Consider the following 10,000-nt stretch of genomic DNA (forward strand, 5'->3'; position numbering starts at 1 on the left):
CTGTGCGTGTGTGTGTCTGTGTGTGTGTGTCTGTGTGTGTGCGTGTGTGTGTCTGTGTGTGTGTGTCTGTGTGTGTGTGTCTGTGTGTGTGCGTGTGTGTGTGTCTGTGTGTGTGTGTCTGTATCTGTGTCGGTGTGTGTGTGTCTGTATCTGTGTCGGTGTGTGTGTGTCTGTATCTGTGTCGGTGTGTGTGTGTCTGTATCTGTGTCGGTGTGTGTGTGTCTGTATCTGTGTCGGTGTGTGTGTGTCTGTATCTGTGTCGGTGTGTGTGTCTGTATCTGTGTCGGTGTGTGTGTCTGTATCTGTGTCGGTGTGTGTGTCTGTATCTGTGTCGGTGTGTGTGTCTGTATCTGTGTCGGTGTGTGTGTCTGTATCTGTGTCGGTGTGTGTGTCTGTATCTGTGTCGGTGTGTGTCTGTATCTGTGTCGGTGTGTGTGTCTGTATCTGTCGGTGTGTGTGTCTGTATCTGTGTCGGTGTGTGTCTGTATCTGTGTGGGTGTGTGTGTCTGTATCTGTGTCGGTGGGTGGGTGGGTGTCTGTATCTGTGTCGGTGGGTGGGTGGGTGTCTGTATCTGTGTCGGTGGGTGGGTGGGTGTGTGTGTCTGTATCTGTGTCGGTGTGTGTGTCTGTATCTGTGTCGGTGTGTGTGTCTGTATCTGTGTCGGTGTGTGTGTCTGTATCTGTGTCGGTGTGTGTGTCTGTATCTGTGTCGGTGGGTGGGTGGGTGTCTGTATCTGTGTCGGTGGGTGGGTGGGTGTCTGTATCTGTGTCGGTGGGTGTGTGTGGGTGGGTGTCTGTATCTGTGTCGGTGGGTGCGTGTGTGTGTCTGTATCTGTGTCGGTGGGTGCGTGTGTGTGTCTGTATCTGTGTCGGTGTGTGCGTGTGTGTGTGTCTGTATCTGTGTCGGTGGGTGTGTGTGTCTGTATCTGTGTCGGTGGGTGTGTGTGTGTCTGTATCTGTGTCGGTGTGGGTGTGTGTGTCTGTATCTGTGTCGGTGTGGGTGTGTGTGTCTGTATCTGTGTCGGTGTGGGTGTGTGTGTCTGTATCTGTGTCGGTGTGGGTGTGTGTGTCTGTATCTGTGTCGGTGTGGGTGTGTGTGTCTGTATCTGTGTCGGTGTGGGTGTGTGTGTCTGTATCTGTGTCGGTGTGGGTGTGTGTGTCTGTATCTGTGTCGGTGTGGGTGTGTGTGTCTGTATCTGTGTCGGTGTGGGTGTGTGTGTCTGTATCTGTGTCGGTGGGTGTGTGTGTCTGTATCTGTGTCGGTGGGTGTGTGTGTCTGTATCTGTGTCGGTGGGTGTGTGTGTCTGTATCTGTGTCGGGGGGTGTGTGTGTGTCTGTATCTGTGTCGGGGGGTGTGTGTGTGTCTGTATCTGTGTCGGGGGGTGTGTGTGTGTCTGTATCTGTGTCGGGGGGTGTGTGTGTCTGTGTCGGTGTGTGTGTGTGTGTGTGTCTGTATCTGTGTCGGTGTGTGTGTGTGTATCTGTGTCGGTGTGTGTGTGTGTGTCTGTATCTGTGTCGGTGTGTGTGTGTGTGTCTGTATCTGTGTCGGTGTGTGTGTGTGTGTGTGTATCTGAGGGTGTGTGTGTCTGCCTCTGTGTCGGTGTGTGTGTGTGTGTCTGTATCTGTGTCGGTGTGTGTGTGTGTGTCTGTATCTGTGTCGGGGGGTGTGTGTGTGTCTGTATCTGTGTCGGGGGGTGTGTGTGTGTCTGTATCTGTGTCAGAGAGTGTGTGTGTGTCTGTATCTGTGTCGAGGGTGTGTGTCTGTATCTGTGTCGGGGTGTGTGTGTCTGTATCTGTGTCGGGTGTGTGTGTCTGTATCTGTGTCGGGGTGTGTGTGTCTGTATCTGTGTCGGGTGTGTGTCTGTATCTGTGTCGGTGTGTGTGTGTGTGTCTGTATCTGTGTCGGTGTGTGTGTGTGTGTCTGTATCTGTGTCGGTGTGTGTGTGTCTGTATCTGTGTCGGTGTGTGTGTGTGTGTCTGTATCTGTGTCGGTGTGTGTGTGTGTGTCTGTATCTGTGTCGGTGTGTGTGTGTGTGTCTGTATCTGTGTCGGTGTGTGTGTGTGTGTCTGTATCTGTGTCGGTGTGTGTCTGTATCTGTGTCAGGGGTGTGTGTGTGTCTGTATCTGTGTCGTGTGTCTGTATCTGTGTCGGTGTGTCTGTATCTGTGTCGGGGGTGTGTGTCTGTATCTGTGTCGGGGGTGTGTGTCTGTATCTGTGTCGGGGGGGGTGTGTGTGTCTGTATCTGTGTCGGTGCGTGTCTGTGTTTGTATTTCTGTCTGTATCTCTGTGTGTGTCTGTCTGTGCTTGTATGTCTGTGTCTGTATCTCTGTGTGTGTCTGTGTCTGTGCGTGTATATGTCTGTGCGTGTATGTGTCTGTGTCTGTCTCTCTTTGTGCGTGTCTGTCTCTCTTTGTGCGTGTCTGTGTCTGTCTCTCTTTGTGCATGTCTGTGTCTCTGTCTGTGTGTGCCTGTGTCTGTGCGTGTGTGTGTCTGTATCTCTGTGTGTCTGTGCGTGTATGTGTCTGTGCATGTATGTGTCTGTATCTTTGTGTGTGTCTGTGTCTGTCTGTGCGTGTATGTGTCTGTATCTGTATCTGTCTGCGTGTGTGTCTGTATTTCTGTCTGCGTGTGTGTGTCTGTATCTCTGTCTGCGTGTGTGTGTCTGTATCTCTGTCTGCGTGTGTGTGTCTGTATCTCTGTCTGCGTGTATGTGTCTGTATCTCTGTCGGTGTCTGTGTGTCTGTGCGTGTATGTGTTTGTATTTCTGTCTGTGTCTGTATCTCTATCTGTGCGTGTCTGTGTCTGTCTGCGTGTATGTGTCTGTATCTGTATCTGTGCGTGTGTGTGTCTGTATCTCTGTCGGTGTCTGTGTGTCTGTACGTGTATGTGTCTGTGTCTGTCTGTCTGTGCGCGTCTGTGTTTGTATTTCTGTCTGTGTCTGTATCTCTACCTGTGCGTGTCTGTGTCTGTCTGCGTGTATGTGTCTGTGTCTCTCTCTTTGTGCATGTCTGTGTCTGTGCGTGTCTGTGTCTCTCTGTCTCTGTGTGTGTGTGTGTGTGTGTGTGTGTTTCAGCACTACTGAACTCCAGAGTGTCACAGTTAAACTGTAAACTGTTACCATTCTCTATTACCATGGCAACTGTGCATATCACATAAACACACACACACGTTGATTTTGTCTGTTGTTTTTCAGCTGCTTATCGTTGACCTGACCAGACAATCAGAGAGCAAGTTCATCACCAGAGTGAGTTCAATGCACACACACACACACACACACACACGCTCACTCGCTCACTCACTTCATTCTCGCTGTTCCACTAACGTTCTCACTGTTCAGCTAACGTTCTCACTGTTCAGCTAACGTTCTCGCTGTTCCTCTAACGTTCTCACTGTTCAGCTAACGTTCTCGCTGTTCCTCTAACGTTCTCACTGTTCAGCTAACGTTCTCGCTGTTCCTCTAACGTTCTCGCTGTTCAGCTAACGTTCTCGCTGTTCCTCTAACGTTCTCACTGTTCAGCTAACGTTCTCGCTGTTCAGCTAACGTTCTCGCTGTTCCTCTAACGTTCTCACTGTTCAGCTAACATTCTCGCTGTTCAGCTAACGTTCTCACTGTTCCTCTAACGTTCTCACTGTTCCTCTAACGTTCTCACTGTTCAGCTAACATTCTCGCTGTTCAGCTAACATTCTCGCTGTTCCTCTAACGTTCTCGCTGTTCAGCTAACGTTCTCGCTGTTCCTCTAACGTTCTCGCTGTTCAGCTAACGTTCTCGCTGTTCCTCTAACGTTCTCACTGTTCAGCTAACATTCTCGCTGTTCAGCTAACGTTCTCACTGTTCCTCTAACGTTCTCACTGTTCCTCTAACGTTCTCACTGTTCCTCTAACGTTCTCACTGTTCAGCTAACATTCTCGCTGTTCAGCTAACATTCTCGCTGTTCCTCTAACGTTCTCGCTGTTCAGCTAACGTTCTCGCTGTTCAGCTAACGTTCTCGCTGTTCCTCTAACGTTCTCACTGTTCAGCTAACGTTCTCGCTGTTCCTCTAACGTTCTCGCTGTTCCTCTAACGTTCTCACTGTTCAGCTAACGTTCTCGCTGTTCAGCTAACGTTCTCGCTGTTCCTCTAACGTTCTCACTGTTCAGCTAACGTTCTCGCTGTTCCTCTAACGTTCTCACTGTTCAGCTAACGTTCTCGCTGTTCCTCTAACGTTCTCACTGTTCCTCTAACGTTCTCACTGTTCAGCTAACGTTCTCGCTGTTCAGCTAACGTTCTCGCTGTTCCTCTAACGTTCTCACTGTTCAGCTAACGTTCTCGCTGTTCCTCTAACGTTCTCACTGTTCCTCTAACGTTCTCACTGTTCAGCTAATGTTCTCGCTGTTCAGCTAATGTTCTCGCTGTTCAGCTAACGTTCTCGCTGTTCAGCTAACGTTCTCACTGTTCAGCTAACGTTCTCACTGTTCCTCTAACGTTCTCGCTGTTCCTCTAACGTTCTCGCTGTTCCTCTAACGTTCTCACTGTTCAGCTAACGTTCTCACTGTTCAGCTAACATTCTCGCTGTTCCTCTAACGTTCTCACTGTTCAGCTAACATTCTCGCTGTTCAGCTAACGTTCTCGCTGTTCCTGTTCTATCACATCTCTCTGCTGTAGATCGGAGACGAGGACACGCTGATCCCCAGCAGGCTGCAGGAGGAGCTGCTACAGGATCTCTGCAAACGCAAACACAACGCTAGTGAGTCTGTTACTGAGATATTCTGTTAATTAACAGTCTCACTGTGTCTCACCATTTCTCACATTCTCATCATCTCACGGTGTCTCAACGTCTCACTGTGTCTATCCATCTCACTGTGTCTCAGTGCGTCTTGCCAGCTCACTGCATCTCACCCTCTTACCATGTCGCACTGCGCCTCACCGTGTCGCACTGCGCCTCACCGTGTCGCACTGCGCCTCACCGTGTCGCACTGCGCCTCAGTGTCTCACCGCGCCTCAGTGTCTCACCGCGTCGCACCGCGCCTCAGTGTCTCACCGCGTCGCACCGCGCCTCAGTGTCTCACCGCGTCGCACCGCGCCTCAGCGTGTCTCACCGCGTCGCACCGCGCCTCAGCGTGTCTCACTGCGCCTCAGTGTCTCACCGCATCGCACTGCGCCTCAGTGTCTCACCGCGCCTCAGTGTCTCACCGCATCGCACTGCGCCTCAGTGTCTCACCGCGCCTCAGTGTCTCACCGCGTCGCACTGTGCCTCAGCGTGTCGCACTGCGTCTCACCATCCCACCGTGTCTCATTGTCTCACTGACTCATGCTGGTGTGTGTGTATTGCTGTGGTTGTGGTCCTGCAGCTACAGAGGAGATGAACAGCGTGGTGTCTGAAGCCTTCATCAGCTTTTTCGTTAAAACTGTTGGACATTTTGTGGATCATTTGAAGCGGCATGGAGGAAACAAGCAGTCCAGAACATTCCAGAAAAAGAGCTTCCTCAAAGCAGTGGAGCCCAAAGAGAACCGGAACTTCGTCAGACAATTCGTTCAGACGCAGATGTTCGACTTGTTCATCCAGGAGGAGGAGAAACACCACAACCACGAAGGTTTGAACCCAGACATGGCTCTCTGCATCACTGTCTCTTAATGCTGCAGTGTTCCTCTGTCTGAACATGGTTACTTCAAGTCTTAGTCTCACACCCTGTGTGTGTGTGTGTGTGTGTGTCTTTTCAGGATTTTTTCATAAGAAAATTGTGGAGTTTCGGCAGAGAAGGAAGGAGCAACTGAGGAATGGGGGAGTGAAGGGGCTTGTTATATGAAACAGAGTGAGAGTGTGTATGAGAGTGTGTGTGAGAGAGAGAGACACGGACAGAGTGTGTGCATGTATGAGAGAGACAGACTGTGTGTGTGTGTGTGAGAGAGAGAGAGAGAGAGAGAGAGAGAGAGAGAGAGACAGTGTGTGTGTGTGAGAGAGAGAGAGAGAGACAGACAGACTGTGTGTGTGTGTGAGAGAGACACGGACAGAGTGTGTGCATGTATGAGAGAGACAGACTGTGTGTGTGTGTGTGAGAGAGAGAGAGAGAGAGAGAGACAGTGTGTGTGTGTGTGAGAGAGAGAGAGAGAGAGAGAGAGAGAGAGACAGTGTGTGTGTGTGTGAGAGAGAGAGAGACAGACAGACTCTGTGTGAGAGAGAGAGAGACAGACAGACTGTGTGTGTGTGTGAGAGAGACAGACAGTGTGTGTGTGTGTGAGAGAGACAGACTGTGTGTGTGAGAGAGACAGACTGTGTGTGTGTGTGAGACTGTGTGTGCGAGAGACTGTGTGTGTGTGTGTGTGAGAGAGAGACACACAGCGTGTGTGTATTTTAAACTCTGTTGATTGAAGCACAAACGTAAACGAGGCTTTAACAATATAAAAATCAGTTTATTTGCCTTTTACAGTTTTAAAAACAAATACAGTGTGTGTGTGAATTTCAAAGCTGCTTGTTGCACTTTATGCTGATTAAAATAAAGGTGTTGTAAAATAAGTGTGTCTGATTGGATCCTCAGAGATATCTGATCAGCAGAAGTACGAGACGAAACATCAGATCGTGGCGAGTGAAGGGTTAAACTAGCAGAAATAAACACTAACTCATCATTAAAAAAGTCGTAGTAGTTGTGTCTCTATTTTCCAGCTGAAGTGTTTACGTGTTAAGTTTCATGATTACATCAAAGCTAACTAGGCTAATGATAAGTGCTAAGCTAAACAATAACATCAAGCAAATAATAGAAAAATAAGTGTGTGGAACAGTGAGACACAAACACACACACTACAGGAGCATGCTGTGGTTAATCTCAGGACCAAATGAAGTGATCACACACACACACACACACACACAAACACGGAGAGTTAAAGCTCCCCACATCTGTGCTAAATGTACAGGGGTAAAAGCAGCTGATCTTCTGAGATGATCCACCAGGCGATCAACCACCAGGTCCAGGAGATCTCTGCTCCTACTGCTCACTCTTCAATTCCACTCTCATTACACTCATGAACTTAGTGTGTGTGTGTGTCTGTGTGGTGGACTGTGAGAGGTGTGTTTAGATGGATCCAGCCAGTAAGGGGGACGTCTCTCCAGGGACCCATGTCGAACCAAAATGGGTGGAGTCATGCAAATTACTGCTCTGAAGATCCACCTCTGCTCTCAGGTTGATCTTCTGTAACCAGAGACACATTACAGACAAGCTGAAAAACTGTTTCACACCTAACTCTGAGTGTGTGTGTGTGTGTGTGTGTGTGTGTACCTGAAAGTCTCTGATGTAGGTGAGAAAGAAGCTAATGAAGGAAAAAGCCAGAGACCACTCAGAGACCGTGCTCACCATGTGAGCCATGTAGCCCTGAAAAACACACACACACACAGCGGTGTATAATTTCTGACAGTATACACAACCCATTTTATAATCTCACATCCGTGTGTTTGCATATTAGGAGTATGCAAATGATATGCAAATGAGCCACAAAGCACAGCTCTGGCTTCTAATCCAGTTTCTGTAGAAAGAAACTGTTGGAATATAATATCAATGTGCCATTGTTGTACACACACACACACACACACTCACACACACACACACACACTCACACACACACACTCACACACACACACACAAACTTACGGGTTCTCCGGGGTTCCAGTGGAGTTTTTTGTTCACCTCTACCCCTGGCAGGCTGCTGTACAGAATCACTGAGGACACAAACACTGAGACACGGTCAAGGAGAACAATCATGTCATAGTCCATCGTCCATAGTGCATACACACACACACACACACACACACACACACACACACACTGACCATGATCCTAATCCAGACCATAAATTTCCTCATTCTAATTTTAACTCTACACCTAAATCCCTCATCCTAATGCTTTATCATTAAATCTCCAATACTCTCATTCACACACACACACAGTGATGATGATGATGGTGGTGATGATGATGGTGATGATGGTGATGATGGTGGTGGTGATGATGATGGTGGTGGTGATGGTGGTGGTGATGGTGATGATGATGGTGGTGATGATGGTGGTGGTGATGATGATGATGATGGTGATGATGATAATGGTGATGGTGATGATGATGATGGTGATGGTGGTGATGATAATGGTGATGATGGTGATGATGGTGATGATGATAATGGTGATGATGGTGATGATGGTGATGATGGTGATAATGGTGATGATGATGATGGTGATGGTGGTGGTGATGATGATAATGGTGGTGGTGGTGATGGTGGTGATAATGGTGATGGTGATGATAATGGTGGTGGTGGTGATGGTGGTGGTGGTGATGGTGATGATGATGATGATAATGGTGGTGGTGCTGATGGTGGTGGTGATGATGATGATGATGGTGGTGATGGTGGTGATGATAATGGTGGTGATGATGATGATGATAATGGTGGTGGTGCTGATGGTGGTGGTGATGATGATGATGATGGTGGTGATGGTGGTGATGATAATGGTGATGATGATAATGGTGATGATGATGATAATGGTGATGATGATAATGGTGGTGGTGATGATGATGATGATGATGATGATAATGGTGGTGATGGTGGTGATGATAATGGTGATGGTGATGATGGTGGTGGTGGTGGTGATGGTGGTGGTGGTGGTGATGATTGTGGTGATGATGATAATGGTGATGGTGATGATGATGATGATGATAATGGTGGTGGTGGTGGTGATGATAATGGTGGTGGTGATGGTGATGATGGTGGTGGTGATGATTGTGGTGATGATAATGGTGATGATGATGATAATGGTGGTGGTGGTGATGATGATGGTGGTGATGATGATGGTGGTGGTGGTGATGATGATGATGGTGGTGGTGATGATGGTGGTGGTGATGGTGGTGGTGGTGATGATGATGGTGGTGGTGATGGTGGTGGTGATGATGATGGTGGTGATGATGATGGTGGTGATGGTGATGATGATGATGGTGATAATGGTGATGATGATGGTGATGATGATGGTGATGATGATGGTGGTGATGATGATGATAATGGTGATGGTGATGATGATGATGATGGTGATGATGATGATGATGGTGATAATGGTGATGATGATGATGGTGGTGATGATGATGATGATAATGGTGATGGTGATAATGGTGATGGTGATGATGATGATGATGGTGATGATGATGGTGATGATGGTGATGATGATGATGGTGATGGTGATGATGATGATAATGGTGATGATGATGATAATGGTGATGATGATGATAATGGTGATGGTGATGATGGTGGTGATGATAATGGTGGTGATGATAATGATGGTGATGATGATAATGGTGATGGTGATGATGGTGGTGATGATGATGGTGATGATGATAATGGTGGTGATGATGGTGATGATGATGATGGTGATGATGATGATGGTGATGGTGGTGATGATAATGGTGATGATGGTGATGATGATAATGGTGGTGATGATGGTGATGGTGATAATGGTGATGATGGTGATAATGGTGATGATGGTGATGGTGATGGTGGTGGTGATGATGATAATGGTGGTGGTGGTGATGGTGGTGATGATAATGGTGATGGTGATGATGATAATGGTGGTGGTGGTGATGGTGGTGGTGGTGATGATGATGATGATAATGGTGGTGGTGCTGATGGTGGTGGTGATGATGATGATGATGGTGGTGATGGTGGTGATGATAATGGTGATGATGATGATAATGGTGGTGGTGATGATGGTGATGATGATGATGATGATGATGATAATGGTGGTGATGGTGGTGATGATAATGGTGGTGGTGATGGTGATGATAATGGTGATGGTGATGATGGTGGTGGTGGTGGTGGTGATGGTGGTGGTGGTGGTGATGATTGTGGTGATGATGATAATGGTGATGGTGATGATGATGATGATGATAATGGTGGTGGTGGTGGTGATGATAATGGTGGTGGTGATGGTGATGATGGTGGTGGTGATGATTGTGGTGATGATAATGGTGATGATGATGATGATAATGGTGGTGGTGGT

General features: G+C 47.9%; 2 protein-coding genes across 3 annotated transcripts in view; one reads left to right on the forward strand and one right to left on the reverse strand.

Moving 5' to 3' along the window:
• The window catches only part of dennd2db (DENN/MADD domain containing 2Db), a 13,143-nt gene extending 6,877 nt beyond the window's left edge, over positions 1-6,266 (forward strand). For both annotated transcript variants that reach the window (XM_058374018.1, XM_058374019.1), the window contains 4 exons: positions 3,195-3,245; positions 4,644-4,725; positions 5,330-5,572; positions 5,700-6,266. In XM_058374018.1, coding sequence (XP_058230001.1) covers positions 3,195-3,245; positions 4,644-4,725; positions 5,330-5,572; positions 5,700-5,785 — 462 coding nt within the window. In that variant the 3' untranslated portion in view covers positions 5,786-6,266. The remainder of the gene's footprint in view (positions 1-3,194; positions 3,246-4,643; positions 4,726-5,329; positions 5,573-5,699) is intronic.
• Positions 6,267-6,368: 102 nt separating this feature from the next.
• dram2b (DNA-damage regulated autophagy modulator 2b) overlaps positions 6,369-10,000 on the reverse strand; it is an 8,834-nt gene continuing 5,202 nt past the window's right edge. The window contains exons 7-9 of the mRNA XM_058374025.1: positions 7,619-7,701; positions 7,250-7,342; positions 6,369-7,162 (exon numbers count right to left, since the gene is read on the reverse strand). Coding sequence (XP_058230008.1) covers positions 7,046-7,162; positions 7,250-7,342; positions 7,619-7,701 — 293 coding nt within the window. The 3' untranslated portion in view covers positions 6,369-7,045. The remainder of the gene's footprint in view (positions 7,163-7,249; positions 7,343-7,618; positions 7,702-10,000) is intronic.

The sequence above is a fragment of the Hemibagrus wyckioides genome, linkage group LG21, assembly GCF_019097595.1.
Source record: "Hemibagrus wyckioides isolate EC202008001 linkage group LG21, SWU_Hwy_1.0, whole genome shotgun sequence".
NCBI classification, from domain to species: domain Eukaryota; kingdom Metazoa; phylum Chordata; class Actinopteri; order Siluriformes; family Bagridae; genus Hemibagrus; species Hemibagrus wyckioides.